Below are 22,173 nucleotides of genomic sequence, written 5' to 3' on the forward strand. Positions count from 1 at the left end.
CCATGTTATTGTTGGGGTGAACATGATAGCCACTTGGCCCGGGAGGATACACAGTTCATTTAATTTTGTACATAATAGTATGAGTATTGAATGAAGATGACTGATCAACACTTGAGCATCATGTATCATTGCTGGTAAGGTAAATGGCGACCGCTGACTTTTCTGACTAACCAGATTACATCCAATCCATCTCAATGACACTTGTTCTTGTCAAATTGTTTACCGTTCTCGAGACACACCCCAATATTATTTTCAATATTGGGGTCCGCATCAAGAAGAAAAAGGGATCTCAATTTTCCCCACAAAACAAGATATGTAGCCCGTGCATGGGCTTCTCAGATGCAGCAAGGTAGGAAGTGTCAGTGTGCCTACATCTCTCATTGCAAGCCAAAGCACCATAGTCTAATATTGGTATCTGATCTTGATCGCAATTGTAAGCGAAAGAAAGTCAGAATTTTTTACTATAGGTGCTTAAAGGCTTTTAACGCCCACGAACCCTGAAAGTCTGCCTTCGGATATTAATCGACGCCACATATGTTGCTTTATCAGAAGGACCGAAGCACCCAGAACCATGCTCAGGCACACCCTCATGTGCCAATAAATAGATCGGTCGCCTTGAGCTACTAGTATGGAAGTATCCCTAGTCTTAATATCCCAGCCGGGTAACAAACCTAAAGTCCATGGACTTTGTCGCGTACAACACAAAGAAGGCAACAAACTGGCAACTTCCATCATGATTTATCCCTCAATCATCACACTTATCTCTTCACAAGTGCTCGCTCTTTCATCGCGTGCATACATGCATGTCGTACTGTAGTGTGGACATTGACCAATAAGCGTTGAAGGCGGTGTTATTCTGTCATCTCCTACCGCCTGCCGCCTGTTATGTTGTGAACACATCAGGGATCCGAACTGCAACTGCCACTGCGACAGCAGCGATTCGTGAAACCACCATATTTTCGAGGCATCAGAACCTACGGTTCTCGGTCGCTCATCATGGATCAAGGAGCTCAAGGAGAGCTGAACTGGCGTCTAAGCTCCCACCCGATCACACTACTTGTCTTCTTGGGTATCCGCATTGGTTAGTGCTCACTTTGTTGACCACTGATAGAATGCTTAACTGACTATCTGGGCAGGTGCCCTGATGATGTATCTCTTCGGCCTTCTGTTCATCGAAAACTTGTACGTCATTAGTGTCTAATGAGCCCTGGAGCTATTTCCGCTAGCTAGCAGCGATCCCCGAGCTAACTAGTTGATTACAGCGTACTCGTCTTCATCCTGACACTCCTCCTTCTCTCGGCCGACTTCTACTACCTGAAAAACATTGCTGGGCGGCGACTAGTTGGACTACGGTGGTGGAACGAGGTTAACACAACCTCCGGTGACTCGCACTGGGTCTTCGAATCCTCCGACCCCAATGTTCGCACAATCACAGCTACGGACAAACGGTTCTTCTGGTTGAGTTTGTATGTGACACCGGCTCTGTGGGTGGGTTTGGCTATTCTGGCGATTGTGAGACTAGTTAGCGTGATCTGGCTCAGTCTAGTTGGTAAGATGATCCTGGCATATAATGATCCTTTGTTGGAAATGTATTGAACTAACTTGACGGACGCAGCCATTGCCCTCATTCTGACTATTACAAACACCGTGGCCTTCTCTCGATGTGATAAGTTCAGCCAGGCTTCGACTTTCGCGAACAGCGCTCTTGGAGGTGGCATTGTGAACAATTTGGCTAGTGGCCTGCTGGGCAGGTTCTTCCGGTGATTTGATGCAATCATCAGATTTGCACAATATTCATCTGCTAGAAAATAGTGATGACCCTTTTATCAAGACTTCTACTCCATGTATGCTTAAAGTGTTTTCATACAGCAATCAATTTGGATGTGTTATACCAAAGCCATCAATAAAAACGGATGCTTAGATGTGCTGTCGTCAAGAGCACTTGGAAAATGGAGTGTCAACTGGGGTAGACGCGATGCGTTTGTTTGTCAAACCTTCGTTTTTGTTATTTCTCATCGTGAAATCCATCTTCCTTTTCTTCTCTCTCTCTTTCTGCATCTCTCTCCCTCTCTCCACACTCCCATTCTCCTTCTCCTTCTTGGTTCCAATTCGCAATCCCCGCAACCAGGATAGGATCCATTCATACGACATTTCGTTCCTTGGATCCTATTCCTCATCTTAATTTTACCACGTCACTTTGCTGTTCAACGCTGTTCCCCCACCTCACATCTCAGTGAACAAACATCCTGTGAGTACTTTTTCCATATCTTTCTGAAGGAACCCTGGTTTTTTTTTCCATGTGCTTGATTGTGAGCCCCTGCAATATGAAGATATCTTGTTTCCCTCCGCCTCATCATGTTGTATGGCACTTCACCAGAATACCTTTCACTTTCTCCATGATATTTCTTTGAGCAACTTGAGACAAATTTGTTGAGTTTCATCTTGCTCTCTTTTTCTCATTACGCGCCTTGTCTACCTTCCTGTTGACACATTTTTTTCCCTTTCTGTTTTGCTTTTCGAAGATAGAAGACAGACAAACAGGAACTTTATTTGGCGGGCTCTTAGCTAATTTCGCGAACTAATGCATTTCATACAGTGTTTCTTCGAGATGTCTGACACTTGGAATGATGATGCCGCCGAGGGCGCCTCCTGGGATCCCGACAAGAAAGAAGATGGGACCCGCTGGGGCCGAAAGCCCGAAGGTAAGTCGAGAAATGGTCTTACCATGGGGTACTTGATAGTGGGGCAACTAACTGTCAACAGTAGGCTATGATCATGCTAGCAGCCCGAAGGGAAATCAGGGCTCTGGCGGCGGTTACGATGAGAATGCTTGCCGCATGTGAGTTGTTGTGGGCTCGAGGAAGAGAAGATGGCTAACTGACTCGCAAAAGCTGTGGTGGTTCAGACCACTTCGCCCGCAACTGTCCAAATGAGGTCCCCGAGTACTCGTCATACCCGCAACAGTCACGCGGTTGCTTCAACTGTGGCCAGGAGGGGTGAGTAATATTCTCCAGATTGTTGTCATTGTGCCGATACTTACGAGTGTAACTATGACAGCCACTCCAAGGCCGAATGCACCGAGCCTCCAAAGTCTTTCGGCGCTTGCTTCAACTGTGGTGAAGAAGGGTGACCATCCCTACACTGCACAAGATTTGAATATAAACCGCTGACTCATGTCTATGATAGCCACTCCAAGGCGGACTGCACCCAGCCCCGCAAGTTCAGCGGGGCTTGCTTCAACTGTGGCGAGGAAGGGTATGTTGTTTTCTGATGGCTTAGTGCCCCATTCTAACAAATAATAGCCATTCTAAGACCGAGTGCACCAACCCGCGAGTGTTTAAAGGCACCTGCCGCCTTTGCGAGAAGGAAGGTCATCCGGCTTCGGAGTGCCCCGAGAGACCTCCTGATGTTTGCCGCAACTGTGGAGCTGAAGGTTAGCAAATATATCGTGGCGTCTCTAGGTGACTGAGCTAATGCCGTTCGTAGGCCACCAAGCATTTGTCTGCACAGCGCCGCGCAAGTTCGATTTGAACAAAGTTGCAGATAGATTGCCAGAGGAGGCGTGGGACATGATGAAGGCCGCAGGAACGGATACTGAGGCATTCCGTTCGGTAAGTCCCTCATTGAAATGATACCAAAGGCGATTGCTGATAAGTCACCCAAGGCCCTTCAGGTGTATTCCAAGGCAGCTCCCGAGGCTACCTACGTTGAAATTGAAAAGAAAATGCGCGAGGATAACTTTCTCCTCTACACGATTGCAGTGGTAAGTTTATTACCGTTACATTCACAGTGGCTTTGGCAATGGAACCGCTAACAGCCGATCTCAAATAAAGGATAAGGAAGTTGGAGATATGCACACTCTGATTGACCTCCAAGGCAACCTGGACAAGAAATACACTGTGGCATTCTACCGCGGCCCTAACTCCCCGCGAAATATTCTCAATGACAGATGGCCTGATAGCCCTGAGGACAACATTGAGCGATTGGCAAATTCAGGGGTCTCTTGCAATCGCTATGTCGTCAAGTGCCGCAACTGTGATGGTATTTGCAATTCCCCTTACCCACTTTTGAGCTAAGTAATTGCTAACAGAGCGATAGAAATCGGCCACATTGCAAAGAATTGCAAGCAGGAGCGCACTGAGGCTGAGCGCACTGAAATCAAATGCTCTAATTGCGAGGCAGTCGGCCACCGTGTGCGTGACTGCCCAGAGCCACGTCGCAGCAAGCATGGATGCCGCAATTGCGGGTAAGATTTGTTTCCAATTGAAAGTGCAATATGAAATACTGACTCACTTGCAGCTCCGATGAACACCAGGCTAAGGAGTGCCCCGAGCCTCGGGTTGCCCCCCTGACACTGAATGCCGCCGGTGCCATGAACGTATGACAAATTGCTTCCAGCCTAACATTCAAGCATCATACTGACCTTTTAGTCGGTCACTTTGCCCAGGACTGCCCCAAGGGTGGTGAAGACCGGGGCCCGCGCACTTGCCGCAATTGCGGGTATGTAATGTGTCTTTCTGTGAATGTCATTCTTCGGCTAACGAAAATAGATCCGAGGATCACATCGCTCGTGAGTGTGACAAGCCTCGCGACCCGGCCACTATCATGTGCCGTAACTGTGACCAGCGTAAGTTACCTCCCTGTCGGTTTTATATCATTCTCTTTGGCGGTTATGTGTCAATAAACATCCTCGAAACGCATTGATAACTTACGGCAACGAGTGTTCCGGCGCTAACAACTGGAAATAGTAGGTCACTCCAGCCGTGAATGTCCTCAGCCCAAGGACTGGTCCAAGGTCCAGTGCAACCGTTGTGGCGAATGTAAGTCGACCAGATCAATATTTCAGTGCCCCGAAAACATTTGCTAATAATACATACCAGTTGGCCACACTGTGCATCGTTGCCCCCAGCCTGAGGACTCAGTCGACGCTGGCTACAACGAGACGGCCCATGATCACAACCCGGAGGGACAGAGATCGACTGCTGGCTCGCGACCAGCTTCTGCCGCTGGTACCACTGTGCCAGTGACTGATGATGACGATCTTAAGAACCAGGCGTGGTGATCTGTCAATGACACGCCGCAAGGCGAACCATTTCGATTATGGAGACGCTTTGAACCGATTCAGAACCCCGAAGTGAATATTCACGTTGGCCCTCTCAACCAAACACTGAGCTGTGTTTTTTTTGCTCTTTGCTTGTCTTCAGACCTTCACGAGTGACGACAGTGGACTGTGTCATGGGTGATCGAGGACCCGATTCTTTTGTACCGTTTAGCTATCCTGATTGACAAGGTCCCCTTCCCGGGTTTCATGTTGACTGTGTGAGAATCGCCCTCATTGGGCGTTTATTGTTACCGAAGTGATCTGCAAGGTTTTTATTATATCGTTAAGAAAGGAAGTTTAAAGGTTGCGGCAGATAACATGTTATGCTATGAAGGGAGATATGGCTGGATCAGATATCATTACCTGAATAATCTAACAATATTGTTATCCAATCGCGGACCAAGTAGGTGCACGTGTTGTTCATCAGATTTGAAGATGGATTCCAAGCTTCATATCCTCTTCCACAGACTTCCTGACTGGCCATCACCAAGCTCGAAACATGGAAACCCTTCCCCAGCACTACACCTCTGCTCAGACAGCTCTAGACACACGATCGACTCCATGAATTTGAGATGAGGTTGCATTTGAGCGTTCCCACCAAAGTCTATGATGACGGCATCACTCTGAGCCACAACCAGCCCGGGAGTAGACGAAAGGTCGGAACAGCAAAACGCCGAAGTCCAAGTTTCCGACCCGGCATCTTATCGGCGTACAGGGCTGATCCTTGTCGGCATTGCCGATCACCACGCGGGATATCAAAGTTTTACGGCTGTCCTACCAATGACTTGTCGGGGCAAGCCAAATGACCTCATCCTGCGTGAGAGCGATGCTTGCTCTTGTTTCGGATTGGGAGGTTTTTCTGGAGACAAAGGGGATGCTCGATGGATAGTCGTGACTAGCTACAGGATAAAGTTTGAAGGTAGATGTATTGTGTTCATAGCACGGGTTATCATGGTGATACGCTGTTTTGACGGTAATTATCGATTATCGACGATGACCAAATCCGGCCTTGATTTTGCATACCGCGGGGTAGACTTTTTTTGCTGGAATTATAGGCTATAGGTTCTAGACCAGATAGAGTTTGCACTTTAAGGACCAAAGATCCCAGTGCCTTCATACTTAACAATTAATTATCTTGAAGTATTGTACTTCCAATTAAGCTTTCCCTCGAACCTTGTGCCACGATCCCGCCACGTTGAGTTCAGGCGGTCCTTTGACGCCAGGGGGGATATAACCTACATGCCACATGCATAGACATATGGAGAATCTCGCGGCCCAAGTACTGTAGCTATCGTGGATTTCTGATCACACCACACCGACACATTTGGACCGGGATCCACCGAAACGGGTTCCCCAATCGGGCAACCATTGGCGTGGTACGACATTCTGGAAGAACAAATTCGTGTCGATTTCGATAGATCCAATGCTACATCAGATCTCATTATTCATCCCATTGACTAGATTCATCGTTACTAGTCTTTGTATGTCCAGATAATATTCGGTCAGGTGTTGTTGGGGTGGCCCACCCAAGGTCACCGAGAACCCCCAGATTCAGGCCAGAAGACTGGGGTCGAATGCTGGGGTATCCCTGCCGGGGGAAAGTGACGATAATGATTTCCTTTTCTTTCCCCCATAGAGTACAGTAGATTACAGCTAGCGTTACATGTCAAATCTATCGTTATTCTAATGAAATTGTATACTCCATATTCAGAAAATATGATATCAGAACACCGTTGGACCCCATGCTCACGTTCCTGGTGATGACGTCATTGGATTATTTCCGTAATGGCGATCAATCAATTTCCAGGTTTTCCAATGCGGGAGTCCCCTGTTCGAGGCATTGAGACGAGACCCTTCCGACAGAATAGACGCGCCAAGAGAGGTAGGTCCTGCCTAAATTTGCATTTTTGGACCCTTCTCCGCACATGTGGGTCCCAATGCTGTGGTTTTCTATTAGCAAGTAGACGAGCAAAGGCCCGAAATTGTGCCGTATATACAGAGACGGCAGAGTTTCGGGACGCTCGCACGGGCAATTAGAGGCCAAAGCCGACTCGGTGATGTCGAGAAATCCCGTCGGGCGTGCTGATCCCTGTTCAACGCCGTACTTGGCGCGCTCCGGGAGCCCGAAGGACGCGAGGAGCCGACAAAAAGTCATCAAAATGATGCAAGCACATTTCTTGTTCGTGTAGGTGCATTGTCACATTTACCCTTTCTCTGATGAATCCCTCTCCCCATGCATTCTATCGTGGGGAATGGTGGAATCTGGGGGACCATATGCGACCCCATAAAAGAGGGACTGTTCCACTTTCCTTAACAAGTAAAGGGAACCACGCGAGTCACGGAAAAAATCACCGACATCATGAGTGTAGTCCCACTGGTCATTCATTCGATGTTCTCTGCAACCAGCAGCCGTACCATGACTGGGCCGTACAAGTAAATGATACCGGATGGTTACCGAAGTCGTTGCCCTTTGGTTCCCGAAGTCATGTCCGCCTGACCCGGTGGAACCTGAATCGTGGAAGACATGAAAAGTTCTAGGTGTAGCCGGTGATTTGATGTTCACTTCAGAGTGGGGTTCTCCCCGGTTCAATGTCTGTATGGGGAGTGGAGTGTGTTTCTCACCCAATCCGGCGAATATGTAGCCATCGTGGATGCTACCTTGCTTCCGATCTCTCGTGGTTCCCGTCATTTTCAATCAAATACAGGTTCCCGATCGTTGTGGATCCTTGTCTCGTGCACGCTATGGCCGTTTTGACGTGGGTTCATAAGCTCAAGCTGCTTCCCCGGACCTTACTTGAACTTTTCTCTTTTTTTCTTTAACATCGTCTCTGCTCATAATCTTTTGTCCACTGGTTTGGACATTGTGTTGGATTTTTATTATTCAATTCTCCCTATACAAGGCTTGGCTGGCACATTGTATACGACTTTCGACTCACTTCCGCCATCATGAAGCGATACTTTGGACTCCGGGGTACATCCCTAAATATCATGATCAGTATTATTGCTGGTCTGGATTTCTTGTATGTTTATATCATGAGTCTTCGACATTGTATTCTTTGACTAACGTGCTTCTCTCAGGCTTTTTGGATATGACCAGTATGTTGTTACTTCAGGTTTTCAGGCATCATGTTTTCTTACTAACGGAACAGGGGTGTTATGGGAGGTCTCTTGACTTTGAATTCATTTGTCACCACTTTCCCTGAGGTCGATACCACAAAGGCGGGTGAGATGGGCCTCAGCCAGTCTCAAAAAAGCAATCGTTCCTCTACACAGGGTATCACAATTGCCTCCTACAACTTAGGTTGTTTTTTCGGTGCCGTCTTCTGTATTTGGATTGGTAACTATCTGGGTCGTCGCAAGACCATCTTCACTGGCTCAATTATCATGGTGATTGGTGCAACTCTGCAGTCATGTGCATACAGCCTTCCACATCTGATTGCTGGCCGCGTGCTCACTGGTATTGGAAATGGCATGAACACTTCGACCGTCCGTAAGTATATCATATACTGAGACTCAGTGCAAATTGCATGGCCGCTAACATTACATATAGCTACTTGGCAAGCTGAGTGTTCCAAGTCCCACCACCGTGGCCCCCTGGTTATGCTGGAAGGCTCCTTAATTGCGGGTGGTATCACTATCAGTTACTGGATTGACCTTGGATTCTCCTTCCTGGATCCCAGCTCAGTGGCATGGCGATTCCCAATTGCCTTCCAGAACTTCTTCACGCTCGTCATTCTCGCCTGTGTGCTTCCACTGCCGGAGTCACCCCGTTGGCTGATTATGAAAGGTCGTGAGGAGGAGGCAATGGAAGTGTTATCGGCAATCTTGGATCTTCCAGAGGGCGACGAATACATCCACTCCGAGTTCGCTGCAATCAAAGATGCCGTTCTGGACGCCGATACCGTTAGCTTCCGGGATCTGTGCACCATGGATGAGAACCGTCATTTGCACCGCGTCGTTCTTGCGTACATCAACCAGATGTTCCAGCAAATTTCTGGCATTAACTTGATCACCTACTATGCTGCCACTATCTACGAGAACTCGATTGGCATGGATGGTCTCACATCACGAATTATGGCTGCCTGCAATGGTACCGAGTACTTCCTCGCCTCTCTCATCCCTATTTTCATTATCGAGAAGGTTGGTCGTCGCAGCCTGATGTTGGTCGGCGCTGCTGGCATGTCCCTCTCTATGGCTGTACTAGCTATTTGCACTAGCTTTGAGGGAGAGACTAAGCCCGGTATTGCCGCCGCGGTGTTCTTGTTTGTCTTCAACACCTTCTTCGCTTGGGGTTGGTTGGGTATGACCTGGCTCTACCCGGCCGAGATTGTCCCCCTGCGTATCCGTGCTCCTGCAAATGCCCTCTCTACATCCGCAAACTGGTAAGTTTGGACACTTCACTCATTCTAGGACCCGAGCTAACGAAGGACCAGGATCTTTAACTTCTTGGTTGTCATGATTACCCCCGTCGCTTTCGAGAACATCGGATACCAAACCTACATCATCTTTGCGGTCATCAACGCTTTCATCTTTCCCGTCGTCTACTTCTTCTACCCAGAGACCGCCTACCGATCCTTGGAGGAGATGGACACTATCTTCCAGAATTCTACCAGTGTCTTCAACGTCGTCTCTGTCGCTCGCAACCAGCCCCACCGCTACGGCAAGAACGGCGAGCTGCTCATCAACTACCAAGACACCGAAGAGCACCTCCGCCGCGCCAGTCATGTCTCCGAGAAGCATGGAAAGACCTTTGCTTCAAGTGGTCAGCTGGAGAGTGGTAAGGGTGCTCATATCGAGAACAATCAGGACAGCATCTCCACTAGCAGCTAAGCTTGCTGCATGAGAAACAAGTACTAATAACTTGATCCTTTACTGAATGGCTTTACGAACTGTCTTTTCTTTTTCTGGATGCGTGTTTTTAATTCTGCTGGCAGGGAACCGCTATTATCTGGTGATATCGCTCTATTCAGATGGAGTCTGAAAGTACGTGCTCCCTTCTGTATGGATGTCTGAACACAGATCTTCTATTTGGGTGGTTTTCTGGCTTTGTTTTTGTTTTATACCCATGTGCATAAAACCCCCTTCTCACAGAAGATCGTGACTGGGCTCGAGGACTGGGTCTTCGCCTGGCCACTATGATCAATTATATACACGACTGTATGAAGTTGGTAGATAAATGAACAGAACTGGGATGTTCGATCAAACAATATGCATTTCTTAACCAAAGATATCCAAACCATTCATCTTATTGACTATGTACCTTGTAGCTCACAGTCCAAAAGCCAAAGCTCCCACCAGGACCCCAAAAGTAGCATATGCCCAGGGGACCCACGCTCGAACAGTAACTGTACTTGCTGCACCATCGCCTAGAACAAGCCCATTCCCAGCCGTCGCAGTCGGAGTTCCTGCAGCACCCGTTGAAATGGGAACTGGATCGGTAGAGCTCTCCAAGTAAGTGGCAGTATAAGGAGGATAGTATGAGTAGACACTAACGCTGTACGAGAAAGATTCATGCGCGTCAGCACTGTCAGTCGCATAAACAGACCAGATAGTCGTGGTAGTAGTCTCCGTCGAGGTCACAGTCTGCACAGTATAAGGCGAATAAGAAGTCCAGAAATAGAACCAGTAAGACCTAGTGAACATCAGCATTGCCCGCCCAAAACTCCACATAAAAACCACTCACCAGTAGTAGGTAGTATAATAATAATCATACTCATAGCTGTCATACGTATACGTATAGCCAGCAGCCGTCGTAGACTCATAAGTATAAGTATCCGACGCAGAAGAAGTAGCAGACACAAATTCAGTCGCTGTCTCCGTAGTACCAGATCCAACATCAACCGTATTGCCCAGGCTACCCGTCCCATCTGAGCCTATACATCCTGTATCAGGACAACATACTTCTTCCCCATCCCAGATCTTGCACTGGTACCCAACATCACAGTAGTAACCTCCTTCACAGCACTCACCCCCAACGGGGGAGCAGTACCCGTAGTTCCCACAGCAGTTCCAGCCACTGGGACACGTTCCGATGGTACAGCATGTATCGCCTGGATCGGCGCAGTAGCCGCTTGTGCAGCATCCGTTGCCGGTGGGGCAGCATTTGGATGTATCAGTGCTGCACTCTGCATAGCCGGTTGGACAGTCATAGTAGTAGTAGCGTTCTACCAGATCAATGTCGCCACGGGCGTTGAGGGTGCTACCGGACTGGGCAAGGCTGAGGGTGCCGTTTGAACGGAGGCGAGGCTGGTTTTGGGGCGTGTCCGCGAATGTGGATGACAGGAAGAGCAGGGTGAGACCTGCTTCCTTGAAAAGGGGAAGCATTGTGTTTTTGGTGCGCTTGAGGTGGAGTATATACTCTGCTTGTATTGGGACGAGAGAGATCTAATCTAGGATATGCGCGGAAATGGCGCAAAGTCATAGTTTATATAGGTTTACTCCTCAGCTAGCTCTATACTAAAAGAGGGGGATCAAATATTGTTCTCGGCTAATTAGAAAATCTCATACATCGTCGCTTGCTCATATCTGCCCAGCTTTTGCGGTGGGTTAGTGTTGTCAAATACGAGGCAATATGCTTGGCATGTCGAGACGCTTTCACACTGTCCAAAGCGTTTATGATTTTTCATATAGTCAGTAAACGTGTATGATTTCTGTACAACATATGGCCAACGGCTTTCATACATTTAATATTAAAGTGTTGTTGATATATGGACCGTAACCATGGGACTTAGGGCTATAATTTTGGATCTGGGTGGACACGGGCGTTGGGTTGGGGCTTAAACACGGGATTGCCTGAATACGAGCAAAACTTTATCTAGGACTCTGGAAATGGCACACATGGGACCTGAGCGGCTTGGGCCCTGCATGTACTTAATTTGGGATAGCACGTGAGTCAAATAACTATGTCTGCTTTTTTGTCTTGGCCAAGTGGCTTTCGTTTCACGAAGATCTAGGGCGCACTTAGGTTCCGGAGATAGGTAAACATGACCCGTGTAGCAGTATTCAGGGTAAAGTAATGTAGATCATTATTTCTTGCTTCTTTCTTCACTTCTAAAATTTGACATGTGCCTCGAATCTAAAAACTTTATTTCATAGGAGATGCCTTTCTTTACTTCTGTGATTGAAGAGCACCTTAAAGTTCTCGACGAGATAGGTTTGATTGGATACTCTCTTCGCCTCATCAGTTATCCGTATAGATAGTGCACTGGGGCTGCCTATGACACCATAAGCAATTTTGGGATTTCATCCTTGAGGCAAGGGGTGCAACTATCCAGAAAAGCTTGCAGTCTATGTCATAAGCGGAGGTGAAGGTGAGGTCCTATAAAGACATTTGTTCGTGATAAGTCCTCTTTCTGATCTCTCAGAATGCACCGCCTATCTCCATATCAGTTTATACATGCCCAGTCAACTGGTCAACGAGCCATGGTACAGTGGCACTATTTCCATTTAACCCGTGTTCAATGACTCAAGTAAGATGGGCCTGAGGAAATGAAGCTCATGATGTGGGGCCGTGAGGCTGCAGTGCATCTCGCAGCTCCTGGTAGCAAATGATATGGATTGAGTCGGATTGAGCACCGTGGCACTTCTAAAACATAAAGCCAGAAAATCATTATACCACCAAAGCGTAGGATATTTCAACGGCGAAGAGTCTTCCAAAGGTGGTGATTCCTATGGCATTTCTGAGGGCTACTGCTCCGAGTGCAAGGTCGAGTTTGTGTATTAGATTCTAAAAACCTTGCTGAGGCTGGAACATTGTTTTTTTTTTCATTGGAGATGAGGCGGGCACATTACCTATTCAGGTGTAACAAGCAATCTCCTTCAAATTATATTGCTAATTCTTGGATGATAAGAAATGCATCATATACGATGATTTCCGTGCTCGGCTGCGTCAGTGAACACAAGATCCTGAAAATAGAATTCCTTGTGCCAATGTAGTCACAAAACAGATGATCAAGAATTTCACCTGAAGCTTATGCTAAATTTGGACAAGGTAGACCATGAGTCTTTACCACGAGTCATACTTGATCGTGGTCAAGAGCTTCATGACTCAATCAAGCCAAAGTCACACATATGACATTGATGCCTCGGTGAACGACAGTAGACCTTGAGTGAGTGTGTGGGAGGGATTTGGCAATGCATAGATTGCAAGAATGGACATTTCCTTATCAATATAACAGAAAACATAGCTCGACTTGGGACCCTTGTATACCAGATTGCGGAGGCGGGAACGTAACCCCATAATGCATGTGTGGGGTCGTTCAAGCCACCAGAAACAACGGAGCTAGGATTTAGCCGGATATTAGATGGAAACATACGTTGAATTAAGAATGTGGATCTTGGAGCTTCACGAAAGATGCGATCGGTAGATCATGCATGCATGAAGCCTGATCGACACCTGGCGAAGAGCTACGTATAGATATGTGGAAAGAGATAAGAGTGGATCGGAAGAGCCTGAGTGATTCTCAAAACGATGGTTGATTTTCCATCCATGTAATGGTTCTATGCTATTGTACGTCACACATAAACCCAGGAAAGGGCGATTTCAAGACAAAAAAAACAAGAGACTCGGCGAGTGCAACAAGGGAGGTATGTGAACACAGGAGGCGAACTCTGGCGCCGAGAGCAGAATTGTTCGGGTTCAGGAACGCGGATAAATAGTTGAGAAAAAAGAAAGACACAGGCAAGAATTCTATGGCTCCCTCATGCAGTCAGGCCGCTCTCATGGTCCGAACTCCCAGGTGATGCCGGAGGGTATCGGAACGCTAAAATGATTTCAATCCTTAAAGGCCACCGCACAGAGTCTCGGCAATAATACCGGTAATCTGGTACGGATCAGCGTTCGAAGCAGGGCGACGGTCCTCGAAGTAACCCTTGCCGTCCTTGGCGCACTGGCGGGGGATACGAATGGAACCACCACGGTCGGCGACACCATATGAGAACTTCTCGATGCTGCCGGTCTCGTGGCGACCAGTGAGACGCTCCTCGTTGCCCTCACCGTAGACGGCGATGTGCTCAACGTGACGGGCCTCAAGCTTCTTCATCATGGCCTCAATGGCCTTCATACCACCCTCGGCACGAGTAGCGTTGGTAGAGACGTTGGTGTGCAGACCGGCACCGTTCCACTCACCCTTGATGGGCTTGGGCTCGAAGGAGATGCGGACACCGAACTCCTCAGCGACACGGTGGAGGATGAAACGAGACATCCAGAGGTGGTCACCCACTGTAAAGATGGTCAGCCTCTCTAAAGCAATAATGGAAAGGGGGGAAAAATCTTACTGTCAATGCCGGGAACGGGGCCAACCTGGTACTCCCACTGAGAGGGCATGACCTCAGCGTTGATACCGGAGATGGCGACCTTGGCGTACAAGCAGGCACGGTAGTGAGCCTCGACGATGTCACGGCAGTAAACCTTGCCGGTACCGACACCACAGTAGTAAGGACCCTGGGCACCGGGGAAACCACCGGAGGGCCAGCCGTAGGGCCAGCCATCGGTACCGAGAAGAGTGTACTCCTGCTCCAGACCGAACCAGAACTCCTCCTTGGCGTGGGTCTCGAACAGGCGAGCGGCCTCGTGACGGTAGTTGAACTTGTTGGGGGATCCATCGGAGTCCCAGGTCTCGCAGAGGACAAGGATGTTGTCACCCTGGCGGAAGGGGTCGGGGAAGATGGCAACGGGGCGCAGGTAGACATCGGAGTTACCGCCGGGGGCCTGGCCGGTGGAGGAACCGTCGAAGTTCCATTCGGGAAGCTCGTCAACGCTGGTCACGGCCTTGGACAGGGTCTAAGGAAGAAGCACCATTAGTGACACGCTCGGAAGAATGGGAGGCCCCTCTATTTCACGTGATGCGGATAGTTGCAGGCATCGCGTGCGGCGCGATCGGGTACGTGCACAGGGCTTATCAAAGCCGATCGAGCGATAACGATGCCAGAGCAACCAATCCGACCCCGCGAAAAGAAAGACTCAACAGACAAATTATAGCTTACCTTGGTCTTGGAACGAGTACCGCCATTGGCATCAATCCAGATGTACTCAGCTTGGACGGAACCACGCTGGTCAAGAGACATGTACTTCATGAGCTAAACACCCCATGGGAAGTCAGTATTGAACATTTCCTCTCTGGCTTAATCGCCATTGTGGAAATTCAAAGCAACAAGAATCAAACGCACATTCTCCGTGTTGGAGACGACAGTTGAATCAGCCTGGCGTTGGTTAGCAAGTTTCCGACATGAGTCATTGCGAGTGACGTACCATAATGAATGATTATGGGTATGTGTGGAGATTAAAACAAGTGTTTTGGCTTGCAAGCAAGCAGAGAGGGTTTTGAGGTTTTTCTTAAAAGGAATCCCGAAGGATAGAAGAAGAGATAGAACACAAAACTGATGGATGGTAAAATCCAAGGAAAGAGGGGAGTTTTGTAGATGGTGGGGGGGGGGGAAAAGGAGGAAAGATAAAGATTTAAATTTAGTCACGCCTTGAGTTCTTTTTTTTTTGTAAGTGGGGGAGAGAATGAGGAAAGAACGGGATAAATTACAGGAAGGCGTGGATCAGCCCCAACTGGGCTTAGCGGTATGGGGCTGGACCGTATCCCTGGTCCTCCACGTATGGTATTTGCTTTTTCGTTACCGATCCAAAGTGCCTCATACTGTAGACATTCCTTTCTCTAACCCGAAACCGGGGTCGTTGGGGAAACCAATTCCTAAAAAATCACGCATGACCGGCTTTTGTTTTTTTTTTAGCATCTTTGCTTTTTGGCTATCATTTGATATTCTGATATGCACTTTTGGATTGCAAGCGAGACAAGCGCAAAACGGGAAGCCCACCGTCTATTTACCGAGTAAAATCAACGCCACCCCTCTTCTGTGTCATCATCGTCGCATCATACAGGCTGCGGTGCCGGTCGTCGCCGAGTTTTTTTACAGGCGACGAGAATCACAAGAAAACGATCTTCCGCAATTGCATCTGCCACAAGCCGCGGACTGGTTCTCCAGAGAAAACTAGGTTTCAACAATGACGGTTTCCCCGTCATTTCTGGAATCTTTGGCCCTTCTCCCGAGGTTTCTTCCTATCCTTGTCCTTGCACTATAGACTGAAAAATGGTCTGGTATCAATACATAGACCGCCACCCTTGTCAACCTGTCGTCTTGCTTCTTTTGGGTTATTGTCCTTTGATACACTTGTGATAACCTCGATTTATGCCCAATCAGCGGTCAGGCCTTGTAATTAGCCCCAGTAATCAGCATCCTATCCCTCCTCTCCCGTTGGACCGATAACAACAGGAACGCCTGCTCGGAACCTTTTAAATCAATCGCTATCAATTGGAGGGAACAGGAACAGATGCCATGTGCACATGCGCATCTGTTTGCCAGATCTGGTCCGCCCCGCGGTCTGTGGTCCCTGCCCGCGCCGCACATCCCCACGTCTGGATGTCTTTATCCCGAGCGGGCAAGAGTCCGGGGGAGCGTTTTCCCCGGCTCGATCACCGTCTCAAGCGCTCATCTGACCGGCAAATAAGAAATCCTTGCGTATCGCAAAGTTCAAAAGATAGCTAGAATGATATATTGTTGCTAATGATGGTTAGCAATAATCTGATCCTTTCTGAATAGGGTGCATATCAGCTGCTAGGGGTTGATAGCTAAGGTGCATATTGATCCGTGCAGACAGTTCTAGATTGACGGAAAAAGCAAAGATTCGAATCGAGTTTTTTAGTTTGCTTTTTCCGCGTTTGATTATCATATTGAATTAATTGCGGTGAGCATATACGAATTCAGAGCTAAACTATAGCGACTCGAAGTATGCCATTCTCCGTTCTCCGCTCTCCGTTAACCACTTAGTGCTAATCGCAATTGCGCTATTCGTTATCACCCCCGTATCGCCGCGTGTCTAGACTAGGCACGATAAGCAATCTCTTTATAGAATAGCCCACCTGGATACGCCGTACCTGCAGCGGCTAACCCGTCCCATTCTAGGTCAACTAGACGTAGAAATTGATCCATCATCGGATATGGCAAGCGATACCTATCTCCAACCTCAAGGCAAAATTACACCCCGGTTGACCGGTATTTCGGTACATACATGGTATCAACTCTGGGAAAATACAAGATCCGCAAACCCCATCGAACTGGAGAACCCAGCCACGCCGGGACTGGGATCGATCAAGTCACAGTCCTGGCTAAAGTGGAGCGTGGCAAAACGTTCTCGAAACCGCCGTCGACTCGCCAATCAGACGGGGCCAAGATTCTCGAACCGCCCCGACACCGGCCATGGGTGTCGTGCTTTCTGGGTTTTTTCCAATGCAAACTGAGTCACGCGTCGCGTAGAAGAAATTTTTATAATAATTATGATTTCGATTATTTAATTTTGAATTTTTTATCTTTATTTTTTATCAAGGCTCGGCTAATTTATGTAAAGATATCCGCTTTAGGTAATTGTGTGCTTAGCAAAGACTGTGAAGATCAAGCGAGAAATCTTGTGACTGATCGGCGAGGTTAGGGAAAGTGCAAAAAATACCCAAGAATGATAGAAAAAAGGTACTAGGGTGTTGATATCGCAGGATTTGCTTGGGATAGGTTTATGCAGCAAGAAAAGTGGCGACAAGATCTCCCTCCCCCGTATTTTCGTCGACGAGTTAAGGTCGGGAAGTTCAGGAAGGGATTAGTGCCAGAACCCTTATTTCCCCGACTTTCTGGTCAGCCCTGGCAATTCTAAGAATACTTCTCTTGGCTATATATGTGGCCGTGCTTCACGGTCACTCCGTACTTCAAAGTCTCCATGTTGCACCTGCACAGCCTCTCTGTTTCTGTTTTCTATTTCCAATACGGAATATCAGGTACATCTGTACGCGTTCAGGATAAGAATAGTAACCCCCTGAAACAACTTCGGCGTTAGTCATCCGGCCTGAACGCCGAGAGTCGAGACTCTTTTCGCCCTACGATTACGTGCAACGTGAAAGATCTTCCAACCAACCACACTACAGTGTCGATATTTAATTACAACGCACTTGTTATCCATGCAGGCGCCCAAAATGATATCTCCACCTGCAGAACAGGAATTAGAAAGGGTTCCATCATAGATCGACAACCGAATTGCTTATCGGGATGCGTTCATTGGCTCAATGGCCGCTTGACACACGCTGCTGACTAGTGATAGTCATCGCTCCAATACTTAAGACGTAATATCTCCCAGTTTGGGAGGTCAACGGAGGACTTGAGCCATACTTGATCACCAGTCTAAACTCAACAAAATAAATGAAAATTTCAATAAAAATTAATTCGGCTGCTTTGTGCGTTGTAAATTCTTAACGAAGGTCCGAGTACACGGGTGAAGGTCAAAAGCAAACAAGAGCCGAGCTATTTCGATACATCTTCTAACACCAACGTACGAATTACTTTTGAAATGATAGGGGCAAAAAAGGTATTTATTGGGCAATATTAATGATATAAAGCATGAGTCGTAATGATACAAGACGACAAGGTCTGCACTATACGTGGTATTTCGACGCCTTCAGTAAATGCCTCACTGGAATTTGAATAAAACTACTAGTTAGTGAGGGCTTGCTACTGTATCCACTGATAACGAACTATGTCATACGACGAGCTAGAACAAAAGCCTCAACTGGTGGGGTAGTCTCGGCGAGTGGCTGACAGTAGTGCCTCGTAGTTAGTTTCACCTCCGTTACGAGGTATTAGTTCCATAGCTCTGTACGAAGAGGGGTTAAGTTTTTCTTTTCTCTTTTTTTCGCGTCTGGCGGGTCGCTATAATTGTAGAATATACCTCATACAAAAGTTTTCATGATGGTCGATGATGATGATGATGATGATGCCCAGTAAGTCTTGGAAAGTCACTGGATCTGCAACCGCGACGCAACCGCGCAGACAGGTACGCCCCGCAAAACTCAAAGGGTCTGTCAAAGGGTCTATCGGATCGGCGTGCGACGACATAATGATGTAACGCCGCTTCCAAGATGATCAGGGCTCCCTGTTATTATCATATGGTGCGATCTGGTCTTGAAGGCCATTACGATTGTTCAATGTGGTCTAGAGAAATTCAAATCAGTCTAGGAATCTAAGTCGTCAAGGAGGCACTTCAGACCAAACTACTTAAAAGTTTATTTGCTGGACCAAGTACTAACTTGCATTCAGTATACATAGCCAATGGAGATTGGACTAGCTAGTAGGTATCATAATGTAGGTTAATCCATACAGAAAACTTCATGTATGGAGATGTAAGTCGATGGCAGTCCTCCGTCGGACTGTGCGACACTCATGGCGCATGCACAAGCCCCGCCAGTGCATGATATGCAAAGTAGATCTATGAACTGTGTCACCGGGAAGATAAGCACTTGAGCCTCCATATGCCATGCTTTTCACCTTGGACATATCGCTGGCGCAAACTTCCATCAGAGCGGATGGCAGCTCAACCCCTTGGAGGCCGGGAGCAATTGTCCTTTTGCAATACTCATACGGGTAGGTCATTAAATTCCAAGCCAGCCTAGCGCAGCGGACGGTAAACTGAACCTAACGTCGTCTGGGTCTAGACACTGGTTACCGGAATCTCCGGCACTCGGTTTTAACCGCTGCCGAGCCGTTCCCGCAGGACCCATTCCACCAGGATACCCAGGTCCTGCGAGGTCTCCAAGACCCTGGCGATCTTTTTGTGGATATTCTGCAGGCTTGGCTTATCATCCGTCCCTTGCATCTCGGTGTCCCCGGCATCGCCATTGGTTGCATTGAGACCCGAGCTGTCGACCACGGAAATGCAACCATTGAGGCCAACCTCGAAACAGAGTGAGACTTGTACTGACTCGCGCACAAATTTGTCGACGCTGCCGATATTTTTGCCGGGATTAGTGATAAGCAACATGAGGGCTGGAGACTGTCCAAGTTGTGAGCGTAGTGTCACGTCTACCTTGACATCGTTCATGAAAAGTCGGTCATCTTGGTCGTTGGACCACGAGAAAATGCCGCTATTTTCAGCAGTTGGGAACCCATCACTGAGCAGCATATTGAGCTTCTCTTCGTTCGGATCATCATTGCTGAGAGTAATGGTGTTTTCTGAACCGTTAAAGAGACTTGGGTCTGGACCAGAGGATAGGGCAGAAGATAATTTTGTTGGTGTCGATTTCGTCGAGGGCGTCTTCGCAGATACTGTCTTGTCGGGTGTTTCCTGAGTAGGAGTCTTGAAGACTTTGCGAATCAAACTTGCAAGCAAAGCGTATTGACGTAATACCTAAGTTCTATTAGACTTTTTTTTTTCACAACAGTCAAGGCGCGGGGTTTCACATACAGGAAGGATGTCGGCAATTTGTCGAGGATGGGAAAATGGAAGCTCACGAATCTTGCGGCCTGCAACGGACTCGAATGCCTGGAAGGTGTAGTTATGTTGTTTAACCTGAGTTGTGCCGGTTGAATCAACGGAATACACAGACATCCTGCGCTTTCTACGACTCGGTTGAGGCGACGCATCGCTTGCTGTCGAGTCTGAAACCAGCAACCAGTCATATGTAAACATCTTAAACTCATGCGGTAATTGCATTCCAAGATGACGATAGATGTCGGACGCAGCGAGAATAGGAATGTCTAGGGGTGGCTCTAGCTTGGCAACGAAGCGGCGATTTGGCGGGGATGATTCCAGCATACTGGAGTCAAGAGCCATCGGATCAGGGTGGTTTCCATGCGAAAGTCGCATAGTCTGAGGAGGGTCAAGCCATTCAACAGACCGCACAGTTTCAGCAGGTGGTGAGGACTCGGACTTATCGCCAGATGTGAAGACCTCGGTCCCTATCCACTCTTTGGAGATGCGAAGGGACGGATATCCCTCTTCGCACTCAATCATGACAGTCCATATGCGTTCTTGGTCTTCCAGATCAATGGCCTCTCCGTCAATCACCATTGCATCAGGCGATCTTTTTGCCTTGACATCCAAGACCTTGGCCTGGTCGACCCAAAACTCCAGGCCAAGCCCGATTCGGGATCCTTTGTGCATGCTTGGACGACCGATGATCCCAGAACAGAGATGTTCGTAATCTCCGCCATACTTGCTATTCTTCCCTTCTTCCACCCAGATGCGCTTAAGGTTCTCCTCAAGACCTTCCAACGCCTCAAAACAGTTCACTTCTTGACTGAGCTTATCCAGTTTGGCGAGCCACTGCAAGTTCTCATAGAAACCCTGGAGTGACTTCCAATTCCCTGTCTCGCTGTCTTGAGGCGATTGCGCAAGGTTACGCTTCAGAACAGCAGTCGCTTCTTCTCGTCGCTCGCCCTCGGTGAACTCTGGCGTAGCATATCGCAAGCTGACATCCTTGACGACATCATGGCCAGCATGAAATTCGATCTCCAGGTCGACAAAATTGCCAGCAATATTGATATCATTGTCTTGCCAGATCGATTCAAATCCCTCCAGCCGGCTCAATCGTTCAACCCCTTCCCGAGACACACCCCGTCCTGCAACGCGCGCATGGAGACATAACACCACTTCCTCAATCCGGTGTCTTTGCTCTTCGTCATTATCACGACCCACTCCAAGCTTAAGTCCTTGCATGCCTAAATTTTGGATATCGTTATCATGCAAGCCGTGGCCACCAAGTGCGTCGTGGACCGCTGGTGATGGGCTAATTCCAGTGTAACCACCAAGCGCAAGTAGCGCGGAGGGAGACGTGAAATTGACAGAGTCATCGACTGCGTTCGATACGGCGAGAGGTGTAGCGTACTGGTGAGATGAAGAAACGCTTACTTGGTGAGTGTGGCCAGGGCCTGAGGCTGTCGGGGTTCTTGTAGAAGGTGATTTATGGGCGATGGACCGGGAGAGAGGCGCAGAGGACGGGTGCGGAGAGGAAGTGAGATGTGTTGGCGTAGCGCCAGGTTTGGCTGATGGGGTCGCCATGGCGCAACCTTCTCTTACTTCAGTAAAGAAATCTTAGAGTCTGTAAGTCCCAAAGATGCTGTGAAAGCAGCAATTTCGGCGCGGGATGGGCAGTTCAACTCAGTGATCCTTGATGCGCTCAAGAGCGGTTTCCGAAGGTGGGTACGATGGCGAGCTTCGGGATGAATGGGCGGAGGTTTGATAGCCTACAGCT

General features: G+C 48.2%; 6 protein-coding genes across 6 annotated transcripts; 3 read left to right on the forward strand and 3 right to left on the reverse strand.

The window, feature by feature from the left end:
• Window positions 1-905: 905 nt before the first annotated feature.
• N7503_002169 (DUF846 domain-containing protein) lies at window positions 906-1,898 on the forward strand. Its single transcript, XM_057061716.1, has 4 exons — window positions 906-1,081; window positions 1,137-1,182; window positions 1,263-1,549; window positions 1,616-1,898. Exons 1-4 carry the CDS (start codon window positions 997-999, stop codon window positions 1,762-1,764), a joined length of 567 nt encoding a protein of 188 aa, XP_056925678.1. The 5' UTR covers window positions 906-996; the 3' UTR covers window positions 1,765-1,898.
• Window positions 1,899-2,608: 710 nt separating this feature from the next.
• N7503_002170 (uncharacterized protein) lies at window positions 2,609-5,062 on the forward strand (the record flags this gene model as incomplete). The annotated part of the gene is made up of 15 exons (XM_057061717.1): window positions 2,609-2,702; window positions 2,764-2,839; window positions 2,892-2,996; window positions 3,058-3,126; window positions 3,187-3,255; window positions 3,303-3,433; window positions 3,487-3,611; window positions 3,674-3,763; window positions 3,834-4,041; window positions 4,099-4,246; window positions 4,300-4,378; window positions 4,412-4,500; window positions 4,551-4,627; window positions 4,749-4,820; window positions 4,881-5,062. The coding sequence occupies 15 exons, from the start codon at window positions 2,609-2,611 to the stop codon at window positions 5,060-5,062; spliced, it is 1,614 nt and encodes a 537-aa protein (XP_056925679.1).
• A 2,985-nt stretch (window positions 5,063-8,047) lies between these two features.
• Window positions 8,048-9,931, forward strand: N7503_002171 (sugar porter family MFS transporter; the record flags this gene model as incomplete). Its single annotated transcript, XM_057061718.1, has 5 exons — window positions 8,048-8,121; window positions 8,180-8,197; window positions 8,251-8,591; window positions 8,652-9,483; window positions 9,535-9,931. The coding sequence occupies 5 exons, from the start codon at window positions 8,048-8,050 to the stop codon at window positions 9,929-9,931; spliced, it is 1,662 nt and encodes a 553-aa protein (XP_056925680.1).
• A 438-nt stretch (window positions 9,932-10,369) lies between these two features.
• N7503_002172 (uncharacterized protein) lies at window positions 10,370-11,425 on the reverse strand (the record flags this gene model as incomplete). The annotated part of the gene is made up of 2 exons (XM_057061719.1): window positions 10,370-10,733; window positions 10,785-11,425. 2 exons carry the CDS (start codon window positions 11,423-11,425, stop codon window positions 10,370-10,372), a joined length of 1,005 nt encoding a protein of 334 aa, XP_056925681.1.
• Window positions 11,426-13,881: 2,456 nt separating this feature from the next.
• glnA (glutamate--ammonia ligase) lies at window positions 13,882-15,353 on the reverse strand (the record flags this gene model as incomplete). The annotated part of the gene is made up of 5 exons (XM_057061720.1): window positions 13,882-14,321; window positions 14,378-14,882; window positions 15,086-15,178; window positions 15,269-15,301; window positions 15,351-15,353. The coding sequence occupies 5 exons, from the start codon at window positions 15,351-15,353 to the stop codon at window positions 13,882-13,884; spliced, it is 1,074 nt and encodes a 357-aa protein (XP_056925682.1).
• Window positions 15,354-19,667: 4,314 nt separating this feature from the next.
• N7503_002174 (RNA polymerase II mediator complex middle subunit MED1) lies at window positions 19,668-21,980 on the reverse strand (the record flags this gene model as incomplete). The annotated part of the gene is made up of 2 exons (XM_057061721.1): window positions 19,668-20,327; window positions 20,385-21,980. 2 exons carry the CDS (start codon window positions 21,978-21,980, stop codon window positions 19,668-19,670), a joined length of 2,256 nt encoding a protein of 751 aa, XP_056925683.1.
• Between the last annotated feature and the right edge of the window lie 193 nt (window positions 21,981-22,173).

This window comes from Penicillium pulvis, assembly GCF_028828015.1.
Source record: "Penicillium pulvis strain IBT 33274 chromosome Unknown contig_12_segment0_segment0, whole genome shotgun sequence".
Classification (NCBI taxonomy): Eukaryota; Fungi; Ascomycota; class Eurotiomycetes; order Eurotiales; family Aspergillaceae; genus Penicillium; species Penicillium pulvis.